The 24,496-nt window shown below is 36.7% G+C and overlaps 1 protein-coding gene across 10 annotated transcripts in view; it reads left to right on the top strand.

Annotated features, from left to right (window-relative positions):
* The window catches only part of LOC131432119 (dachshund homolog 2), a 130,954-nt gene that overhangs the window by 71,549 nt on the left and 34,909 nt on the right, over window positions 1-24,496 (top strand). For 2 of the 10 annotated variants that reach the window (XM_058598214.1, XM_058598218.1), the window contains exons 2-3: window positions 7,375-7,401; window positions 19,059-19,195. In XM_058598214.1, coding sequence (XP_058454197.1) covers window positions 7,375-7,401; window positions 19,059-19,195 — 164 coding nt within the window. Of the gene's footprint in view, window positions 1-7,374; window positions 7,402-19,031; window positions 19,196-24,496 lie in introns of all 10 variants that reach the window. The other 8 variants (XM_058598211.1, XM_058598213.1, XM_058598212.1 and 5 more) reach the window with 4 other exon arrangements.

Raw genomic sequence — 24,496 nt, 5'->3', positions numbered from 1 at the left:
TGGAACACAGTACAGCATCTACCAAGTGAATGAGACTGCTCCAGCCTATTTCACGACAGTAGATACCAGCACCAGCACGACCATTCAACAGAGAACCGTCCGTAAAACAAACTATGTGTTCATCAAGTTGTCGTTCCAGACAACCAGACAATCATTCCTAACGAAGAGGATAGCTCACATTGAATGTTTTAAAAGGAAAACTGCTTGTGAGAGTTAGGTCACTAGGAGCGAGTAAATACTCATCCCACGGAAACATTTGAGACCACAAGCGAGTGTGGCTGGTAGCATAATCTAATGGGTTACTGTTCCAAAGCCCTGTAACCTTAAGACGATATGCACAAGATAATGCTTCTTGTTTTAGGAACACATGTAGTGGTTTAATGCACAGTAGCGCCTCTAGAGCAGCAGTAGGAGTTGTCGTGAATGCTCCTGTCATCGCCATTAGGACCATCCTTTGGAGATGATTTAGCTTCGACTGAACTGTCGCGACTTCTCCTTTCTGCCACCATACAAGACAACCATATGCTAAAATTGGTCTAACGATAGTTGTGTAGATCCAATGAATATATCTGGGTTTGAGTCCCCATGATTTTCCAAAAGCTCGTCTGCATTGGCCGAAAGCCATGCAAGCTCTTTTAATCCTGAAATCAATGTGAGCAGACCAATTCAGTTTTGAGTCAAGAATAACCCCGACGTATTTAACTTGATCGACCACAGTGACCCCTGAACCAAAGAACTGCAACGGACGAGCTCCTGTAATTATCCTACGATGAGTGAAAAGCACCATTGATGTTTTGCCCGGATTTACAGATAATCCAAACCTGACAACACCATTGTTCAACAGATCGCAGGGCTTGCTGCATTAAATCAAAGAGAGTGTTAATGCTTATACCGGTCATCAATATATGATAATCGTCGGCAAAACCATAAGTCGGAAATCCAAGGTTATTAAGTTTCCTCAACAAACCATCAGCGACTAGGTTCCATAAAAGTGGGGATAGTACACCACCTTGAGGACACCCACAGTCACTCAGCTTTCTAATCTCTGGCCTACCGAAGCGATGATCAAAGAAGTTGATTGCTAAGCATTGCGTGTATCCAGTAAGGGAAAAACCCAAGATATTCCGTTCACGACTGCAATGTTTAACCTCCTGCAGCCATTCAGCCATCGGCACGGAAATACACCTTGACTTAGGAGTTCATATTTTTGTGGCCTTTTACGACATGGAACAGGAAACCAGTGGATCAATTCTTGGTAAAAAATAATTCCGCCGGATGCCACACGGCTTACCTGTTTGGTGGACTTATACCACCGGTACAGGTGGACCGTAGCGTTATTCTTAGCCAGTTGGGAAACCGCTACCGACACTACACGGCTATCTAGGCTGCTCAGAGAGGGAAGTTAACATTGATGGTCAACTTCCATGGATGGCCGAGCAGCCGTATGACCATAATTCATTTCAGACCATAATTCATTTTCAAAATTTCTTTTCGGAATTCAGTTTCAAAGTTTTTGTCCGGAGTTCAGAATTCAGTATCAGTAGTTTCAGAATCCTGAAACTGAGTTCTGTACCTGAACTTCAGACCGAAATCTAGGATTATAATTCAGATTAAAATAGAAATACACTGCAGAATCCATGTTCCGAATTCAGTTCCGTGCAGTATTAGAATTTGGTTCAAGAATTCAGTTCTAAAGGGAGATTTTTTAAGAGCTTGAGAACTTTTTTAAACAATAAAACGCATAAAATTTGCAAAATCTCATCGGTTCTTTATTTTAAACGTTAGATTGGTACATGACATTTACTTTTTGAAGATAATTTCATTTAAATGTTGACCGCGGCTGCGTCTTAAGTGGTCCATTCGGAAAGTCCAATTTTGGGCAACTTTTTCGAGCATTTCGGCCGGAATAGCCCGAATTTCTTCGGAAATGTTGTCTTCCAAAGCTGGAATAGTTACTGGCTTATTTCTGTAGACTTTAGACTTGACGTAGCCCCACAAAAAATAGTCTAAAGGCGTCAAATCGCATGATCTTGGTGGCCAACTTACCGGTCCATTTCTTGAGATGAATTGTTCTCCGAAGTTTTCCCTCAAAATGGCCATAGAATCGCGAGCTGTGTGGCATGTAGCGCCATCTTGTTGAAACCACATGTCAACCAAGTTCAGTTCTTCCATTTTTGCCAACAAAAAGTTTGTTAGCATCGAACGATAGCGATCGCCATTCACTGTAACGTTGCGTCCAACAGCATCTTTGAAAAAATACGGTCCAATGATTCCACCAGCGTACAAACCACACCAAACAGTGCATTTTTCGGGATGCATGGGCAGTTCTTGAACGGCTTCTGGTTGCTCTTCACTCCAAATGCGGCAATTTTGCTTATTTACGTAGCCATTCAACCAGAAATGAGCCTCATCGCTGAACAAAATTTGTCGATAAAAAAGCGGATTTTCCGAATGGACCACCTAAGACGCAGCCGCGGTCAACATTTAAATGAAATTATCTTCAAAAAGTAAATGTCATGTACCAATCTAACGTTTAAAATAAAGAACCGATGAGATTTTGCAAATTTTATGCGTTTTATTGTTTAAAAAAGTTCTCAAGCTCTTAAAAAATCACCCTTTACAATCTAGAATGATAAATGAAATCAGGAAATAGAATCTGCAGATTTTTGAACTAAATTAATTTGAATTTCGGAGCTGAGTTCGGGATCCGAATTTTAAAACTGAATCCTGAACCGGAACTCTGTAGCTAACACTCAGCTGTAGAATCTAGGTCCATAGTACATTACTAGGATTCAGGTGAAGAATTCAGTGTCGAGCCAGAATCCTGGTCTCGAGTTTAGTTCCACAACACAGATTCAGTAATCAGTTCAGCAATCCAGACTTAAGTTGTAGAACTCAGCTTCAAAATTCAGTTCCAGACTCTAGCATCAAAATTGAGAATTCAGATTCAAAATTCAGTTCCAGAAATCCAGATCCAAATTCCGATCCTTCAATATCAAAGAAACTGAACCATTCATTTTACTCGTACTCACGTCATCCGGTTATGTCTCTGACATTACCCACCCGTCTTTTTTTCTACAAAGAAACAACTTAAGCAACTTTTTCAAACTTTTTTTACATATTAAATGCTGCTTTTAAAGATTATTTGGTTAAATTTTCTTTTATTAATATCGAAAAATAAGGCGGTAACAGAGCATTCCCCAAAGACTCTTTTGAGAATCACGTTGCGCGGTGAAAACGATTACTTTGGGGCGGAAATATCTGAAATCAAAAATGTTCCTAAATTTACCTAAATCACGAGGTTTTTTTCCCTTTCCGTCGTTATTATTTTGATTTTTAACAGTTCGTGGCATATTTAAGCAAAATCTTACGCTAAATTTTCCGCCAATTTTGAGGTGAAAAATACCATAATATGAAAATTGAAAAATTTCAAAAACGTTGAGGGGAGGCATTTTATACCGAGAAAGTATGTTCCAAGTTTGAAAAGAATCGGTTCAGTAGACTTTGCAGGGTTGTGTTCACGAACTTGGAATCTTTTTTTCTCGAATTGTCAAAAATTTAGGCGCACACAAAACCATCATACACCCGACCCGGCCCGATGCGAGTCTATGACCAAGTCCATGTTAAACTACATGAAAATGTTAAAAAAAGGTTTTCCAAAACTGTTTAATTATAATGGAGTTTAAATTTCAGCTATACAGGTCTAGTTAGGACAAACTTTTAGCACTGTAATCGAAGCTTATCACGATCGGCACTGTTCTGAAGGAACTATCTTAATGTTTATCAAATTTAATTATTATCAAACGACTGAAACTGTAAATTTAGAAACAATTCGACGAACGTTTCTAGTGATTCAATACATTCAGCATAATACACTTTTCATTTTACAAACGGTCTGAAACACGCAAGAAAAAATTAAGTTAATCAAAGCAAGCACTGCTCGTCTGCGGTAACCAACAGTGATATCGGGGGGAATTCAGTCCGTTTCACCTTGGTACTGAGGTTTTTCTTGTCTTTTCTGAGAAACATTGTATCAATGAACTTCGGGATTCAAACTCACGTGTGCTCACAGGGGCTTGGACTTTGAGTTTAAGGATTTGAGAGAGAGTGGGGGCTACCCACTTCAATTTCCCTTGCACATTTTCTATTACACTGTCAAGCTGTGCATTTTTCACTCAACAATGCAACTATGTATTTCAATTCAAGCTCAACCACGCCCATGTTTTTTTTTTCTTCATACAATTCGTTTATTTGACATGGCTCATTAGCCGGCGTCGGCTTAATTTCGCATAACAAAATCAATTTCTCGAGCCATTTCGCATGTTTACAGTAATGTTTACTCAAGTGCAAAGCCCGGAACAAATTCAATTACTGTTTTTTTACTGACAAGCGAAGAAAAAAGTCCGCGCTCTCTCAGGTAATGCAATGCAAGAACCAATAACCGTGCGAGTGTTCGATGTGCGTCCCGAACACTGCGCTAATTCCCTAAACATGCCTTCTGTCCAGCCGCTGCAAAAACTGGTCTAGTTTGCAAACATTATAAATAATAATACACACTAGTGCATAGCCGTGGGCGAATCTCAGGGTCATAATCATCATCCGATCCACCTTTACAAATTATTCTTGCCGCTGCTGCTGCTGCTGACCACCAACAACCCAAGTCTTGGAAAATCACTCATCGCGTTGAAATCTCCGTCGCTACCTGGCTGTCGGTTTGATTCTGTCGTATTTTTTTTTTTTTCAATGTTTCGCGCATATAACTCTGATGCATAATGTATCCAGTAGAGGTAGCAGCGTAACCCCTTTTCTACATGAAGAGATAATTTGTAATGAAAAGTACAGCAATGCTAACAGACACATTGTAGTTTTTGATCCCCGCGCTTCAACTGACCACGGTGAAATGTGTGTGTGTTTGTATGTGTGCGCATTTTCCGTCTGATGATGAGTACATGAGCATAATTTTTTCGCTTTGCTTTACTGAATTCAATAAAAGTGCTGCTAGCTTATTAAAGTATGGTTACACGATGTTGTTTCCTGTCTCCGTACCGCGCGACCACACGGATTTGAATCCTCCGTTGCAGTAGGCGAGGAAATCAGGGCTAAATGTTTGACGGGCGGGAATGGCTGATAGAGTCACACTCTCTCATGTCGGTAGGCAGTAGGCCTAGAGAGAGAAAAAAAAATGCAAAACGCCTCATTTGACCCGACAAGCGGAGAGTGTTGATATTATTCTTTTTTTTTTTATTATCATGTTACATGATGAAGGTGAGCAGTTTCGGAAAAAAAAAACAGATCCGAGGGAATCGAAAACGGTCACGGCACTGGGAACGTAGGCAAGGGGTTTCTCGTTGTCTGAGGGTCTCGATCGCATAAAAAAGAATACCGTCTGCAAAAAAACGTTGCGGCATTGTTGTGCATGTATGATATAATAACATATATTGTAACATGCTCCCGATTGTCCTGGACACTAAAGCCGGACTCGGTGTTCGAGAACACCTTGATGCTAGACTTGAAAGTGGGAGACTTTTTTATTCAGTGATTTGAATGAAATTACTCATAATAAGGTTGTCTCAGTCTGGGACCGGACTGTGAGGGAAAGGGAGTTTCTATCCGAACGTGGCAGAACAACTAAAAGGGGGGGGGGGGGGGGGGAATTAAATGGTACCCGACACATATCCATCGTTTTGGTGTCGGAATGAAAATATCTATGTTTGAAAAATGAAATTTACGCCAAGGGATTTATTAGAATATTATGTAATTTTTAGTCTTCTGGTTTTAGATTTTATTTGTCTATTTGTTGGCTTTTATTTCTAGTCTGTCTAGTCTGTCCTGTCTGTCTTGCCTGTTTTACCTGTCTTATCTTCTGATTTCCGTCGTCTGTTCTTTGATTTCTGCCTTCTAATTTTTACTTTCGGTCTACTTAATTGCCAATTTTTTTTATCATGAATCTATGTAAAAGAAACATTTCGCTTGTAACTACATCCCTGAGGGCACTCAATTCACATTTCCTCAATACCATTATTACTCCTCAAGCTTAATTATGCATGAGTTCGTAGTTTAGAATGAAATACGCTGGACCCATTTTTCATGATTGCCCCCTACGTCTTTGCACTGGAGTTACCGATGCTTTCTTGTTAGTTGCTATTTTCTTATTCTTTTTTTCATTTCAAAGAACAAATTCACCTAGTAAAAGACCTGCCATCAAGATTTAACCAAAAAAAAACCCTTGGGTGGGTGATGTCAAGACGATAAAAAGCTGTAAGGAAAATGTCCCAGCGCCACACTGAACAAGCCACTCAGAAACCGTTCCCGCGCCGGTGATGAATGGCTACCGGTAGCGAGGGACAATGTTTTCCCACTGGTGCTGACAGGATTTAGGGTCTTGGCGAGTGAAAATTGCTCATCGGTTCATTCTTCTTTTTTTTTTATTCTGCTGCCCTGCCGGTTTCTGTTGGGAGCTTTGGACACAGTCCACGAGGGGGAAAACGGAACCGTTTAACATTTGTACCGACAACAACCGGTACGAGAGATGGGAATGTTGGAAAAGGTCACCACACCACTTCCTTCATTTGGTGGGTGGGGAATAATGAAGGGAGGGTTTTATTTTATTGTGAATTAATGTTGAACAACAGTTTGTGTCCATAACCTGTTTCCCCTGTTTTCGAGTATGTGTAAATGGGTGGGACAAACTGCGACGGCCAAGAAGGAGTAGTAGGCCGCGACGGAATGGGGCAGAAAAAAAATCAACGAACGACCTTTGTGCTTGCTGTCTGCGCCTACTACAGTCGATGAGCTACAATGGAGGCGTATCGAAGCAGGCTGATGGGGAGTTCACTTAATTTTGCGACTTGTAGCGCGTACAATACTTTCCCCCTTTATTTCGGAACGGCAGAACGAATAACCCGTCTGCGGTCGGTGGCAGGGGAAAGAACGAAAATTGAACCGGCATTGAAAGTTTCAACTAAATAAGTGTACCTTATAATATGCTTTGTGCTGTCTGTGGTTTTCTCTGTGAAAGATAGATGTGCTTTTTTATAGTCCAATCATTCAATCGATGTTGTTTCATGTAAAACGTTTGCTCTAGTGTGTGATTTCTTTAGTGTTTTGTTTTTCTTTACGTGAAATAATTGGCGCTCAGTTCTTTTGTATTCATTGTACTAACGAATGATAGATGTTTTTTTTTCTATATATGTTACGTGTCTATTCAGTAAATGTTTGTTCTTTCCACTATGTTTTCCTCAATTCACTGTTTTTTTATGTTAATGAATTCACTCATAGATATCAAAATTTATTGCAATATCAAAAAAAAACAATACCCGAAAAAGCGAGACTCACTGAACGAATGGACGATTTTTCTTTCTTTTTTAATTTCAGATGCTTATCGATAAAACCACCTGAGAGGTAGGCGCATACAAGTTTAGCAAACCTATAAGCAATGAGCGTGCGTGCGTGTATGTGTGTGGTTGAGCTTCCCACCCCCTCACAATACTTACCAAAATCTTAAGACCAGCGAGCACAAGATCATCCACGCGAAGCGAAACTTCCCCAATAACAAAAAAAACAACAGTAGGTATTTCTCAACGCGCAATCGAGGTTCCAAAACAAACAAGAAAACAAATCCATACACAATTTGAACAATTCAGAAACGTGCTGCGATTCGATTTTGATCAGTCATCATAGCAAGCTTTGCTAATTTTGTTCGTTTCAACCTTCCCAGAGGATGATTTTGTCTAGCTGTCTTTGTCCGGCCTTTCCCATTGAAGAGACTCACGCGATCAAACACTAGATTTTTTTTTTGCTCTGTACACATGATCAAGCGCAGTTAGTACACTAGCTAAGATGGCTGAGTTATCAACCCTTCCCAACCCTCCGAGCACTCTATCCGGTGATGATTTCCACTCACGTAGCGAAGTATAGTATCACACAGCTTACCTACAATTGTAATTTATTTTGCCTATTCACCGGTGACTTTGGAAGAAAATCGATCTGAAATGATTAGGCATTAGAACAAACAAGACACGATTTAAGATGCATCTATCATCGACGGTATGATTGCTAGTTATGAACAGAGCCAACTATTTATTAGCCATAAATTACTGTCAAATGCTTTCTTCTTTGATTTATCTTCTCCGTTCAGTTTAGATGAAGGGTATTGTATGAGTTCTTTATGTGTCAGTCAGTCGTCAGTCGTGATTAAATTGCCAGTATAAGCAATTGAAATTACACGGACACACAAGCAATCTAATCGAACAGGGAAAAATCTCATGAACATGTCACAAACTGCGATTCGTTTGCGACAAACAGCATTGAATAATAAACAAAGTAGGCGGTGCCTTTTCCTGCACGCTTGCTGCTAAGCCGCTGAATTGGGCGGAATGAGATTTTGTGTACACTAGGGAAAAATTAGTTGTGAAAATCGTATGGTTTCAACCATTTTCACCTGGTAAGCAGCGGAAAAAAATGAATTTAGGCAATTTGTTATTCGAAGCCACACGTTTTTTTGTGTGGAATTATGGTCAATAAACCATCTATCCACATTCACTGTGGTGAAAAGTTGTTGGTTAACAAAATGAAAAAAAAATCGTTTCTTCGGACAATTTCAAAATGGCTGGCAAAAAAACTAAAGCGATGTCAAAAATGAAAAAAAATTACAATCAGTAGTAAGCAACAATTCGACACTCACGTGAAATCACAGTAAATTAGATTGTTGTTTCACTTGACTTGATCACTCCTTTCCCAAACATATCATAATGATCATGAAGTGATCAATCAAATAAACGGATTCGACGGGTTAGCCTTAATCTTCACTTTCAGTTACTCTTTTCATAGAAAACTTAGAGGAACATTTAGAAGAAAAGGGCGGAAATACGTTGAATATATTTTTGTCTTATCAAAAACGTATTAATTTTCCCGCAGACCTTGGAAAAACTATGCCAGATCATATCGAAAATTGACTTGAATTTACATGGAGTAACAATATTTCGAGTTTTAAGGAAATAACTAAAAATAATCTAAAAAGGGTAACCCTCAATGTTCATTTTTAGTTATCTTTTCATAGAAAACTTTTAGGAACATTTGAAAGCAAAATCTTTCAAGTTTGAATGGTAATTTTTCTTACTTTGAGTAAGTAACAAACGTGAGTTTTCCATCATACGATTCTCAGAATGGCGAGTCGACTACTTTAGAAAAAGTAATCCATTTTTCACATGTGACAGAGTTAACGACAATTCCGAACAAACTTAGGATTTCAGTTATGTTTTCGTTTTCTATTTTGATTAACATTCAGCGAGAACCAAGAATAGAAATTGCTATTTAGATTGATATGGGTTAAAGGTTTTTAGTGGTATTTTGTGATAAAAGTATTAACAGTCTGAGTCCGTTTTGGTTTAACTGAAACTGAAGGCATTTGGTTGGGCTGAGATCATCTTCGATTAAATTTACCCGACTATCGCGGTATCACTGAAGCGCAGATTGGAATTTTTCTCGGAATCTTTCGCAGTGCAAAGACTTTTTTCGCTCGCCAGACAAAACTAGTTCCCGTTGTTCTCTATTGATAATTGCAGATTTCCGTAGATATCCGAAGAAAAAAATCACATTCCGTAGAAGATCCGTAGAAAGTCTTCGGATCCGTAGATCGCTGCTGAGGCGTCTGTCGACTGTCGTAGCAGGTAGCCAAATCACGCCAAATTCAACAGGAAATAAGTATGCTTGATGAATAGTAGAAATGGTAGTTTCAGACACTTTGTTATTCATCGCAAAAAACACCTGTCAAATCAGTAATTTTCTAGTGAATTTCATCTACATCCGTTCATTAACAATACCCAAACCGCTATACCGGATCGTCACACTGTCAATTTCCGAGATGTATAGATTAGTACCCATGTTGGCAGTTCAATGCATAGAGCGCTGGTCTTATAAGCCAGTTGTCGTATGTTCGAGACCCGGTCTAGAAAAATTCTTAATGTCAGTAGGATCGTAACACCAGTCATGTACCAGGTTATGTACGCTGTGAATCGACTGCAAAGTCTGTTGAAACAGAAGTTCCAATTCCACAAAAGGATTGTAATACCAAGGCTTTGCTTTTTATAGATATTTTTCAACAAAGAGTTCTTGAGAATTCAGAAATGAGGCCAACATCGAGATTATTTTGAGAGAAAATTGCCTTACTTGACTGCCGTTTGAAAAATGCTTATTTTAAATACGTTGTCTTATCTTAAAACGACTTTCTTGCTGTTAGTGAACCCATCTTCTACGTCTCACTCATATTTTCTTCCATACTATTATTATCGAAATTTGTTGTATCATAACTCCTCCTCCTCCTACATGGTTTTTGAAATTTTAATAATTTTCTATTTTTGTTCGCTAAACGCAAAAGTTTTTTTTTTTCACTGTCATTGAGGGGAAATTCGAAAAAGAAAAATCAGTTTTTGCAATATATTTTGCTAAATAGATGGTCTTTTTTCTCTCAATGGTAGCGGAGAAAACTGCTTTTGTGTTGTTTCAACTATGGCTGTTCTTGAAATTGTACTACATGGAATGGCTAGTCCCGTGCCTAACAAAGAAAAAGTCGATTTTGACCGTGGAAACCTAATTATTTTTCAGTATAATCCTAATTAAAAACAATACACTTGACCCATCAGTCCTCCAAATTTTTAAAAAAAATATTTGTCAATGAAAGCCTTGACAGTCTTCCGTTTCAGCAGTGACCTCAGCTTTTGACGGCTGAAAGCAAAAATCGGAATGGTGAAACTTAGTTTAGAAAACCCGTTTAAGTATTTTGGAATGCAAAAAAAAACGAATAAAGACGTTGAGAGAAAAAATCGTGTACAGATTTTGCAATACAAGAATCATTTTAAAATGTTTTTTTTTTGCCGGAACCGTACAAATACGAAAAATTTTGAACTCAAAAATCGGACAAAAATAATTGGTTCGTCCAAAACAGCATGGTTCAGGTTGCCCGCAACAAACAAGCAAGCCATGCCTCGTCCACAGCGCAGTCGGTAAAAATTTTGTATGCCAGAATCGGATGAAACCAATTAATTTGGAAGAAGTTTTTGTCCGGTTTTTACATTCAAAGTTTTCTTTACTAGTTTCTGGTGAAAGATGTTTTTAAGCGACTCTTTCATTGTAAAATCCGTGTTCGGATTTTGCTCCTAATGTTTTTATCAGGTTTTAGCATTAAAAAAATGCTTAAATGGGCTTCTCAAACTAAGTTGCACCTATCCGACTTTTTGCAAATAACTTAGATGACTATAGTAAAATTTGAAAGTTTTTTGCTTCGGGAGAGTGGACAGTATTTTTTAGAGCGCTATATCGACTACTATCTTAAATAAATCTTCTTTGAAAACTGATCGATTTAAATATAAAAAAATTGAAATCAAACTCACGAAATAACAATATTCATTATCCTGCAGCTCTTATTTTTTTTTATTTATCCTCTTATTTCCATCTTTGTTCGATTATAACTTCCAATGCGAAATTATTTCACTTTCTAATATTGTCAATTCTCCATTTTGGCATTTGTTCGGGATATGAAATAAATTCATAGAGCAAGTTGAAGACACAGTAACGTGCATGATGCTTGTGCGACTTACCGAGTTTTACGGAACAACTTGTCAGTAACGAATATTTGATTAAATCCAGTTCGCACATCGGTCACAATGAAACAGAAAAAATACGTTTGAGTCAAGATTTTATTTGTTGATGTTTTTCCATTCAACATTTATGAGAAATGGTTGGCATCCGATAATCAAAACTAAAATATTGAATTCAAAATTGTGTAAACTCACTATTTCTATTCAAAATATTTGTGTTATTCGATATTTACGGTGAAGTTGTTTATTGTACTTATTGAAAGCATTCGCGATTTCGATATTTTAAGTTTTAGAGCATCGGCATAGAATTAATATTTATATTTTAATTTCCATCATATGAAATTTGAAGCTAAACAGTCAAAATGTATTCAAATAAAATGTTTATTGCTGATTAATATTAGTATTTCATAGATCAAAGTTATGCAAAAAAGAACAAATGTTTTTGAAATTGGTTGTAAGGGGCAGCCATTTACATAAGTTTTTACAAAATACTGGCAAAAATTCTTCAAAATTCCAATAGCTTTTCGTATTAGAGCTATACCATTTTCTTAAAATTGAGGAATTAATTGCTTTAATATTATAATCCGGGAAAATGTACGGAAAATATTGTTGCGGTGACCCAAAAAACCCAACCAAACAACAGTCAATGCAAAGATGTTGCGTAAGAGTTAGGTTAATGAAAAGTTACGTCGGAACTTAATGTGATCAGATGTAAATTCGTAACAATATATTAACATCATCGTCACCATCATAATCCGACTTGTTTCGTTGAGTCTATTATGCAACTATTATGTAGGTAATGTTTTATTTTCTTTTGTATAAACCAGTTGCATGTGTTACTTGGGATTATTTATGGTTCTCCATAAATGGTTTAGGGCGAGAATGCCGTCAATGACCTGCCGTCGGAAGGACTGACCCGAAGACCCATTTCAGCTCCACAATGTCGGCCTAAAAATCCATCTTCACAATTCTAAAAGTGTTATTGAATGCAGGCACAAGGTTCTGAAGATTTTTGAACTAAATTCCGCATCTGGATTATAGAACTAGTTTTGAAACTGAACTTTGGATCCAAATTTGAAAATTGAATTCCGTACCGGACTTTTGTAGTTGAAATTCACAATTTAGTTACGAACCAATTCTGCTCCAATATTCTGTTTCAAGTCACAGATTCAGTAATCAGTTCTTCAATACAGATTCGGAATTCAGTTCTAGAACACAAATGCAGAATTCAGTGTCAGGTTCAAAATTCACTTCCAGAATCTAGAATCGCAATTGAATTTCAGAATCTAGTTCCAGAATATAGTGCTAGCCTTCGGCTTCAAAATTCGATTCCAGAGCTCTAGGGCCAGAATTCAGATCCATCAACATCAAAGAAACTGAAGCGTTCATTTTATTCGTATTCAAGTCATCCGGTTTTGTCACTGACATAATTCACTCGTCGCTCGGTACAATCACTCTTTTCAATGAATAACACTTTCGGTGAATCGGCCCTTGGAAAAGTAATCATTTCGATGAAATAGCTTTTGGAGGAATGACTCTCGGAGATATAACTTTCGGTTGAAACAATTTTCGGTCGAACTGGCATTGGATGAAATTGCTTTGACCTTATTCAGAGAAACTATATTATCTTTCCTTCAACTTTTTCTTCTGCTCACGTTTTTGTATCTTCTACTTTTAACCGATGATCAACAATTGTCAACAAAATAGGAGTAATTTTGTTTTCTATAATAGCATATAAAACAGAAAAATATAAATGATATTCATTAACAGATTTCGAAGACATTTGGTATTTTGGTACTTTTCGGATAAGTTCCTAATAGACATCTGAAAAATCGACTATGACGAATTGCATCAAAAGTATCTGTCGGTAATAATCGACAGACAAATTTGTTTGCTATTGACATAATCGAATCTTTGAGTTGAAATGTGATTTTTTGGTAATAATCAAGCAGTGCTGCAATTTAACTGTAAAGTTTGACTGTATGTAATAAAAATGTACGTAAAGAATATCACCCATACGATTTTTTCCCGGATTTGAGCAAAAATTCCAGTTTTACCAGATTAAATAAAATTCCTTGTATTTACAGGGTTTTTGATTTCCTGTAATAGACATTCGGAGAATATTTCATAGAACAAAAGTATATGTGCCTAAGCTTCTAAATTTATTCAAGTCTACTTCATCTTCGTTCAATTTAAGTGTAATCTAATCTCTAGAACATTCAACCCGATTTTAAAGAAAATATCCGGAATTTGAAAAATGTAGGAAGTTAAATATGCGTTTTTACGGAACTTTTTACTAACAATTAATTAATGCAAGAATTGGGAATGAATTTTAGTAATACCAAGATATTTTCCTGGCGCAGTTTGAGATTTAATTTCACACTCAACAGCCGTACAAAGGAAGAAACTAAAGAATTTAAACGGACACATATTCATTGCCGGTACACTGAGTAGAAAATTATGAAAATTATGTCTTCACATAAGATCATACCTATTACTGATGATTTTATGAGCAAAGTGATTCAAATCAAGTACATACATTTTTATGATTTAAATCATTTTGCTCATAATATCATTTCGTTTTTTTTTAATTCAGTCATATTTTTAGTACATCACACTGCTTTAGCTCTAAAATTGCGATTGCAAATGATGTCCATTGAAGTTAGACATAATAACACACTTCGAAAAAAAAAACCTGTGATCTTATAACATCGTAGTTCAAGCAAATTTACGTGCAAGAACATGTAATATTGTGTGATTGGAAAATTCCATGGCATGAAAATCATTAAAAAATAAAAAAGAAAAAACCCGATAGCGGCCGCCGCGACATGAACCGAGAATCATTGGAATACAAAGTATGCCCGTTTATCGACTGAGCCAAGGTTGCATATAAATTCGTACACTCGCACTTAATAACCGAATGCAAGTTACAGTCGAAATGAATAAATGAAATTTCCCGTCGCCAGGTCTTTTTGAATTTCATCGTTTGTTCGATTAGGTCACCAGTAAAATCCAATTTTTTTGTGATGAATTTACCAAAATTCGGCCAAAATAAAGCATATGGGCGGTTTTACAATATTTTAATGATCAATATATTGGAGAAATCAAACACATTTTAGTTCATAATCTTTCGAACATTAAGAAAAACTAAAATTGAGAATTTGGTTTTATTCTGAAGATTTCCAAAAGCAATCCGTTTCCAGAAGTCCTTTATTGAAAGAGATTTATTTCTTAAGACAAAGTAATTGGAAAACGGATCCATATTCTGATCGCAAACGATCGGAAATTATTTCTTGACGAATTCAGAGGCAGGGCAGGACTCGTGTCTTTACCTCTGAAATAGATACTCGAAATTTATTAATACTAAGAATGTTGTGTGATATTAATTCTAGTTTAACCAGTGTCATTAGATTGTAGTGGAAATATTAATCTGTTTTCCCCTGGAAACAGATTCACAACGATCAGCCATCAACGTTTTATATAGATAATTTCGATACAACTTTTCGGAGATGAGCCTATGAGGTATCTCTGACGATATGATTCGACAAATAAAGCTATCTAAAATGGTGTTGAATTTGTTTAAATATTCGCGATTTGTGCCAGAACTTCCAGTATCTTCTCCTGTTTAAAAATTATTCACTATGTTGATGGATAAATCTGTAGATATCTGCAGAAAATATTAGATTTTCATAGATTTTGTATTATGAATGGTTCTTTTTAAGGGTCCAGTTTGACTGTTTGCTGACTTTATTGGAGTGATATCTGACGGATCCGGACGGTGGTTTTGTTGGAGTTGTGTTTGCTAGTCATGTCGCTATTCGGGAGTTGTGGGTTTGCTCAAATATTTATTAAATCTCAACAGCTTCATCATCGTAAGTTCACTACGACACTTATAGCGGCTCTTCCGAACAATACTTTCCCTAGTTTTACGTTTCATCTTCGACTCTTCGGTGCAGAACAGTTTATGTTGAACTGTTATGCCACCTATCAGTAAATAACTGTACATCTGTTTAGTGTTTTTTTGACTGCTAAGTAGCAAAGCAGTTCAATATAAACTGTTTTGCCCTGTCGAGTCGAAAACGAAACGACGCTAGCTCAAAAATAGGTGAATGAATAGTTTTCCGCTAATGGATGCGATCTTGAAAACTGCACACTGTTAGTATAGGATGTTAGCGAATATCTTGAAAAATATTTCTTTGTTTACCAGTTAAATTCGAAAAATGACATATCAAACTCATTTTTCGTAAGCTTCGTTTCATATCGCCTGTATTTCGTCAGTTTGGTATTTTAATAATCTTTCGAAAAGAGTCCCGTGTGTTTTAGGTGTCTTGTTTGTTGATTTGAATGAATCGCACTGCTCTGAAAACTAATTGGAAAATTCGGGAAGAGAAGTTCTTTCAGTAAAACAGGTTATTGAATAGTAGAGATTTCTGACAGAGGTCATAACACTTCTGATGGACTCAGTATAATAAGTTGATAATTTCACAGCTTTTTCGGCACCTTTCGTGGTCTTTTGGTGTTCTTCATTCCATATTTCTTCGGCTAGTTAGAAAAAGAATTCTCAGCGTTCTCCGAAGTATGCGAAATCCCATGTAGGGCAATTCTTTTTTTTTCATAAATACGTTTATTATAATATACATAAGTTTTTCTTCGCCGTGGCATCCACAATACATAGTACTTTAAACCTAATACATTTCGAATATCATATTAGTATGTTGGTATTAATTAGTTAATCTAAACACTGTTTTTATCAAACGAGTTGCTATTTTAAATTACATTAAATGAAATACATTTATTTTGTACATGATCTTATAACTATTTCAGGTTTGTTTGTATCAGTTCATCACTTTTATTCAATATCATATATTGGCTGAACTCATGGAAGAGAAAACAGTCTCAAATAAAATAAAATTTAAATTGGAACTCCAATGGACTTAATGAAATAATAAAGAAGTATCATGTAAGGAATGTCACGACAAGCAAGAATGTCGCGAACTGGGATATTCGATAGTCTACCTTGGGTACGCTAGGAATTTATTAGTTGGGTTATGACATCACGATACTCCAAGGGCAATTCTTGTTGATTATTCTCCATTCGGAAGTTTTTCTAAAACTTTCTCCAATATAAAAAGTTAAGCGTTTTTAGTGTTCACTGAAAAGATTAGATTTTTTAGTCAGTATTGAAGTATTTTCACTTTTGCTAAAGCACTTTGACTTTTTTGAAACAGTTTGAATTTTTGTTTACTATTTAATTAAGTACATGTACAAGATAAGCAATGGATCCCTGTTTGATGCGATACGCAATGTTGGCTCTGCTAAATGATTTATAAACTCTTTTTATTTATCAATCCAGAGCATTTCGACATCCGTGAGCCGAGTCCTATTTATCGTTCAATATTGAACTAAACTTCTAGAACAGATTGATTTAAAGTAAATTTCGAGTGAAAGAATTTGAAGCAATCTGTAGAATTAAGGATTACGTATGTGACCTCAGGACCTTTCATTTGAATCTAAGTTTGTGAACATCGGTTCTATCTATGGATATGTGCTTAAATTTTTGGACGAATATACGTGTTTGGTTGGCAAATCTTGATGAATAGTAATAAAACTTTTCCATCGAACAAAGATAGCTTCTTAAGAAATTTACTGTTAAAAACACCACCCGAACCGACCAATTAGAGCGCAGTAAAACCAGTGCTACCAGTAGATATAAAGTGAATTGAGCTTTATATCTGCTGGTGCGAAACGAATCGTTCCGATCCTGCCATGCTCTTTATCCCGAATGATAGCGCATTTCACCGAAAAAAGCCTTTGCGGATTCGTCCATTCAGTCTCAATTACAACCCGCTAAATTATTATCCAATTCGTTTCCCTTCGCGGTCATTTACGCGTTTTCCCGATATGCTAAAAAGTTTTACCACAATCCCGCTTCCTCCCCCCTCTCCGCGGTAAGTGAAATGAGAACATTTTTATTTATGTATCCATTTCTAATTTTTTTTAATTCCAAAGTTCTTTTTCTCTCTCTCGAAACCATTCATATTTCCCTTAGCACCAGCAAATGCTGCCCGTTTTGCCACGTACCGACTCTTAATTCTATTAATCCTCCTTCACCGTCGCCGCTGTCACCACTTTCTCCGGTTGGCGTACGACGAAATAGCGTCGGTGTTTTTTTTTTTTGTTCCTTGCTGTTTCATTCGAAGCAGGGTGATGAAGCGTGTAAGAAAGTAAGCCGCCTAAAACCCGGCTTCGTCTGCTGTCTCCCATCGTCGCCTCCTGGTGAAGCAACAAAAAAAAAGAGCTCCTATCAACCGAGGCCGAGGAATCAGTGGAAAATCTGTGGGTGGTATTTTCCTGGTGGCCCTTTTCCCGACATAATCTGCACCGTGATTTTCTCGCTTGAAGATCGTCCGATTTTTGTCTTGGACTCCTGGCTCACCGCTGGAATTACGGCCCAAACGAACGGTGCTCGGCTAATAAGGATTATGAATAGGGGAAATGGGCTTTAATGGAATATTTATGTTTGAAAATTAATTTGTAGAAAATATAATTAATATTTTATTACACACCGAAATAAATCAAGCTCGACGTGTATATTCTTTTCGTTCCTGTAATTCACGGATGCCACGCAAAAGGTCTTTGTTCCGTAGTTCTGTGGTTGCTGCCGCTGCTGCTGCTGTTGGTGGTGCAGTTCGCCAGTTGAAGGGAAAAGTTTCTTTTATTTATATGCTGAAGGCTCCTCACGGTGGCGAACTTCGTCCCGAGAACACCAGATCCAACTCCGACTGCCCGTTTTTTTTTCTTTCTCTGCTCTCTCTCTATCTGGCAAAGGTGCACAATCGTATAATAAACCTAAAGATCATAAAATGCATAAATCAAACTTTCAACCTGCAATTACAAGTACTTGGTGTTTTACCTTTCCGAGAGTTGGGCTTCTTTCTCTGCCGGGGTTCCGTTTTCTGGCGTGTGTTGAAGCTGCTGCCCTTTTTCCGCAGAAATCATAAATCCTTCAGTAGTATAGTATTTTCGAAATTTCCGTTCTCTCGCAACAACTTGCAACTGTGCGGTAATCCGGCGGTAGGCAACGAGAATCGAGACCTGGATCGGATTTGTTTTGAACTTTGGAAACATATAAAACGGTAAACTGCTCGGTTGTTCCTTTCGCGATCCGCTCGAAGGTCAAAACATCCATCGTGGCGAAAGGGGCTATCTTTTCTTTGCAATCTGTCCAAACCGTACGGCCGAGGGTAGTCATCAAATGTAAGATTGAAACGGCAGGTTTACGGTTCTCAATAAGTCGGAAATCATGAAGCTTATTCCTCTTTCCCGTTCCTGTACAACACCCCCTTAGACCTATCAACCATGTATATATAAAAAAAAAACAAAAATCAAAAACTCGTGCCTAGCTAGTACTAACCGAAAACCCTGTCTTAACACCAGTAACTCTCTGCTATCGCACAGCTCTAGGCCCGGCAGACCCCCGAAACGAGGCCCCGTTGGACTGTCAATGCCGGCGTCGCACATGTCACATCACGCCGCCTCCCAGATCAAGAAGCATCGGCTGGACAACGGCGAGTTCGTCTACGAGAACGGACATCTGAATGGTGAGTAGTTTTCCTACTGTGCCTACTGGGCAAATATGATGTACACTTTTAGCTAGCACACTGCAATATGCATACGGAATCGAATCGAAGCAGGCGCAGGAAACTGGGCTGACAGCGTGCAGGCAACGAATTGTGGGAATTTTTTTTTCTGTTTATACAAAAACGTGTGACTTTGTTTCGTGATTTTACACCAGAACTGTTCAAAATATCATTGAAAAAAAAATGCTTATTTCGATGATAAGTTGGTTTTTAAACTGTACTAAGAACATCCCCCAAACGCAATACAACTACAATGATTCTTGTTTTCTAAATTTGATTGGAACAACTTATTATCAATCAATTACTGTTTTTGCTGTATTATCTTTTTAATTTTTTCAAAGCAAAAGAGCTGATGATGAAAACAACTAACATACGGCATTCACGTCATTTGAACCAACAATCAACTAGATGGAAGGTATAAATAAACTTTTCGAAATATATATTTTGTTATGATGACTCATATAAATGAGAATTCAATTTTTTACCAGAGCAGTTTGGATTTCGTTATGAACATTCAAGTACTCATCAACTTGTCAGAGTAACGAACATGATAACAGCAAATAAATCTTCTGGAGTTGCTCTTCTAGACATAGAAAAGGCATTCGACAGTGTTTGGCACAAAGGTTTAATAGCAAAAATGTCTGATTTCTAGTCTCCCATTTATTTGATCAGAATGATTCAAAATTATCAAAAATGTAAATTTGAATTGCTACCCGTACGTAGCTTCAATCTTCTGTAATGTTTTTACTTCTGACCTTCCAAATTTACCCGTTGATTGTTAGAAATCTCTATTCTGTGCCGATACAAGTCCATTAGCCACAGGAAGAAATCTACGAGTGACCTGCAGTCGCCTATAAAGAAGCTTCAATATTTCCAGAGATTATCAGTCAAAATGAAAAATTTCACTAAACGCAGCAAAAACGCAATAAATTATCTTTCTTCATAAGCCTGAAGCTTTATTTTCTTAAACCAAACAATAATCACGTTATTAATTTGAATGGCTTGGAATTGACATGGTCCGATCTAGCAAAATACTTAGGTTCAAAGTATGACAAAAAGCTCACTTTCATGGATCACATTGAAGGAATCCAAGCAAAGTGTAATAAATATATTAAATGTTTATATCCTCTTATCAAAAGAAATTCTAAGTTCTGTTTAAAAAACAAATTCTTAATTTATCAACAAATTTTCCGACCAGCCATGCTTTATGCACTACCAATTTGGTCAAGTTGTTGTTTCACCAGAAAGAAAACATTTCAAAGGATTTGGAATAAAATTCTGAAAATTATTTTGAAGCGTCCTCCCTGGTTTAGTACAAATGAGTTACACAGAATCACAAATATAAAACCATTAGATGTAATGTCAAACTTTAATTGAATCGATCGAGCCATCTGTGTTAGTTAATTTCTCTTTCCCTATTCCATATTACAAGTAGGTTTTCAATTTTCTATACAAAAAATTACAGAATTACGTACGATATCCTACTGCCAGTTTTGGTGATTGCCGATAATTTGGCAGAGAGCGGCTCGATATTTTTCTACATTGTATACAAAATCGTCAATCTGGTAGAACTCATTGGCTCTCAATGCATGAACCGTGAGAGAATTTTTCAACATTTCTTCGCTCCACCTAATACTCTGAGTATTTCACGGCTCTTACCAAAATAGATACAGTTTTGCCATGATCGGCGCTGTGTGGAATTTACCCAGAGAAAATTCGCAAGTTGATTCGACTTGATGATTCTCATACTAGGTTGCGTTATTTCAAATCCCTAGTGTGAAGCATTCACAGACATTTTCATAGACTCTTATACTTATACAAAGGTTATATGCACATAGTTAGAATAAGAGGCAACCTACAATATGTTTAAGAGAAATTGCTATCAAACGGAAAAAAATTCTTTTCAGCAGAGTTTTCTTTATCTTATTTTTTAATCTTCTCTATCTTTAAACAAAAGTTCTCAGAAAACCAACCATTGTTTATTGAATTAGGAAAAAATCATATATAATATTTTTCGAAAAGTATGCTATGATCATTTTATGTTCAAACATCTTGAATTTGACTAAGCTCCAGAGAAAGATCAAATGTATTGCTTTTGAACTATAAAATTGTATTTTAGTGTAAAAATGACTATTTTTCATTCAGAGCGTGAAGTTACTCGAATCTTATAGTTGTTATCTATGCATTATTTTGGAAATTACTCCTTCATTTTAAAAAATAGCACTAATCTCATTAACGCCAACGATGAAGTCAGATCCACATGTAAGTTGGAATAATTTTACATTACCTACCCCCTTTTCATGTGCACTTACAATTACCTTCCCCTATGCTTACTCTTATGATCTTCCCTGAGTTCCGTAAGGAGTATCTGTAATGTACTACTCTTCCATTGAAAAATTATCTTATGAATCTCTAAAGAGCAAGAAGTATCTGTGTCAAGTTTGGTAAGAGTGCGTTTAAATATACTTGGATTATAATCAGATGCACATACAAGGGGGGAGGGGGTTTAGAGGTTCAATCCCCCCTTCCCTTTAAACTAAAAAAATATTAGGGGAGACACGGGGCTAGACCGGACACGTGGTTAAACCGGACAGCCTAAATATCTTATCAAACTGGTATTATTTCGATTCATGGATTGACTTTGTAAACGCGCTTGGAGTTGACACGGTAGAGATTTGATGGATGTTTTAACCCCGGTCTCCCCGGCTTCTGTAGATATTGAATCTGAAATTGGAATAAGTAAAATTTAAATAAAACTGACACCAACCTCCCGAAGTTCAATCAAACTTTCTGGACATGTACATTTGTCTCTAGAAGCTCTACTTTAACGGGTAGCAAAGTCTATCATTGTAATATCAAACCAAGAGTAAAATATTTATAGAAGACAAATTTACTGGGAAGTTGTTGTTTTAACTTTAAAATATAAAAGTATTGTAAACAATTCTTTCATCTAATTCTAAAGCTGTTTATTGCTTTCTTTAATATGGAACTATTAGATCAGTTCTACCTAATACAATTGGAATATTTCATCAACAACAAAATGAAAAGGCAATAACTAATATTAATTTAAACAGTGTTTATACCATTTCTCGATTCGAAGTATCAAGAAAATTTCAAGTATTGCCATAACATGGCAAGATTGGCTGTTACTTTGGTTTTCGTTTGCTATTTACGAGTTATTTTTCGAAAATTTATCTAGATTGTCTTTGAAAATAGTCAAAACAAAGCAAAGCAAAGTCTTGGCATTACATTTCTTTGGTGGAATTTGGCCTTTCTGTTTCAACAGACCTCGCAGCCGATTCTTAGTGTACAGAATCGTTGCATGGCTAGTACTATGGATCCTACTGACACTAGGAATCCTTCCAGGTCGGGGCTCGAACATACGACAACTGGCTTGTAAGACCAGCGTCCTATGCATTGAACCGCCAACCCGGGAAATAGTCGATCTTATTTTATTGCTTTTAACCCAATGCATATTAAGAGAAATAAAAATACAAATGAATTTCCAAAATTTAGAGTGGATTCACAACAAACTGCACTGTTTTTGGATGAAGTTTCGTTTCAAGATAGATAATAATCACCAACTGACCATAAATCGCAGGCCTTTAAGGATAGAAAGTCTAAGTTTTTTGTATCAATAAATTTTTCATGTCCAAACCGAAACTTGTTATGTGCCTTTAATTCGAAAATTAAAACAGTCAAGGTCATATCAGAACCCATTGAAACTCATATTGTTAGGAGACTATGTTTAATTTAACCTCCAAGATTACTTGTAGCAAACAAGAACTCCATTGAAAAGAGTTTTCATCTTTTAAAAAATAGGATTTCACTTCGTTTGTCGTGAATACGACTTACGTTACTATGGGGTGCCTTTTAAAAATTTACCCTCTGAGTGAGTGATAAGTTTTTGATCGTGAATATCTCTTGTTGTATCTAACGAATCAACATAATTTTTGCTACATGCCATCGGAAATATGATCACAATTTTATGATAAAATTTTCAGTAGTGTGACATAATCTCAAATAAATCAAAATCAAACTTTTCTGAAATGTTTGGTATAAACGAGTATCAAAGAGGATAATTCATAAGGCGCGTTTGCCTTTCTCGTATTTTGAAAGCTCATAGCTAAGTGATCTGTGGAAGGATTTATATAATCTAACTACCAAAAGAATCGAAATTTTTCAACTTAAACGTGTATAGCAAAAGCATTGAAGTTTTTCAATAGTACACTATTGAAAAACCTGTCTCATTTGACCCATGTCAACACCAGCCAATCACAACGCGTTCTGAGGAAGAGAACAAAATATCTGCTGCTGTACAACAAATCGTTCGAGGAAAATGTTCCGAACAGTGTTTAATATCGTAGTGAGTTCCACAATTTGGTCCTTCTGATAGGCAGGAATGAATCCCGTACAGCATCCTGATAGTTTCTTTCAATGAAATGCAAATCCGAAATGAAATATCGAAAATAAAATTCTATATGCTGCTATTTTTATAGCCGTTAAGACCGCCCATTGGTGAAAAAGCTACAAACGAAATCAGGTAAAAACAAGCCTCTCAACAAAAATTGGATCAGTTTGGATTCTATCGCCACTGCGAGCAGATGTATTGTGTGTCGTTTACAAAGCTGGTTTCGCTTCCGACAAGAGCAATTACGTCATAGCTGCCAGTCGTTTGCATTGGTGAAAAAACAACGAAAAGAGGACAACGGTGGGGAGCATCACACAAAATCAGCCGTTCTAATGGCCCTAAAAGTTTTCTAAAGAACTATTAGGATTTCTTGCTCGCAAATCGATCGAAAATATCCTCAGTTTAGTGCAAATCTAGAACTGTTTGATTTGATTTGTGCACTTTTCGCTGTGTGGAATTCACAGTAATCTAGATCAAGTGAAGCCTTCTTTGTTTTTGCGAAAAATGTGGAAAAGAGGTATGCTTGCATAATTCATACAATTGATCAACTAATTCATATTCGGAAGTGTCAAGGAACATGTCAGTTGTTTTCGTATTCACGACATCCAGTTATGTCTCTGACATTACCCACTCGCCTTTTTTCTCTCGTTTAGTTCTGAGGTAAAATCAAATAGGGAAATACACAGCAAAGCCGCAGGGAGCATTTCTAATGTTCGAGGCAAACTTAAAAATATTCGCCCCGCCAATTTTTTAACAAACATTTTTATTATTCTGTAAGGTTATCCCAAGGAACAGCATTAATTTTAGTAAATACTTGTAGCAGTCTTGAGTTTTACATAATAAATCTTATA

Source organism: Malaya genurostris, chromosome 2 (genome assembly GCF_030247185.1).
Source record: "Malaya genurostris strain Urasoe2022 chromosome 2, Malgen_1.1, whole genome shotgun sequence".
NCBI lineage: Eukaryota > Metazoa > Arthropoda > Insecta > Diptera > Culicidae > Malaya > Malaya genurostris.
This window is presented reverse-complemented; position numbering and strand designations above follow the sequence as displayed.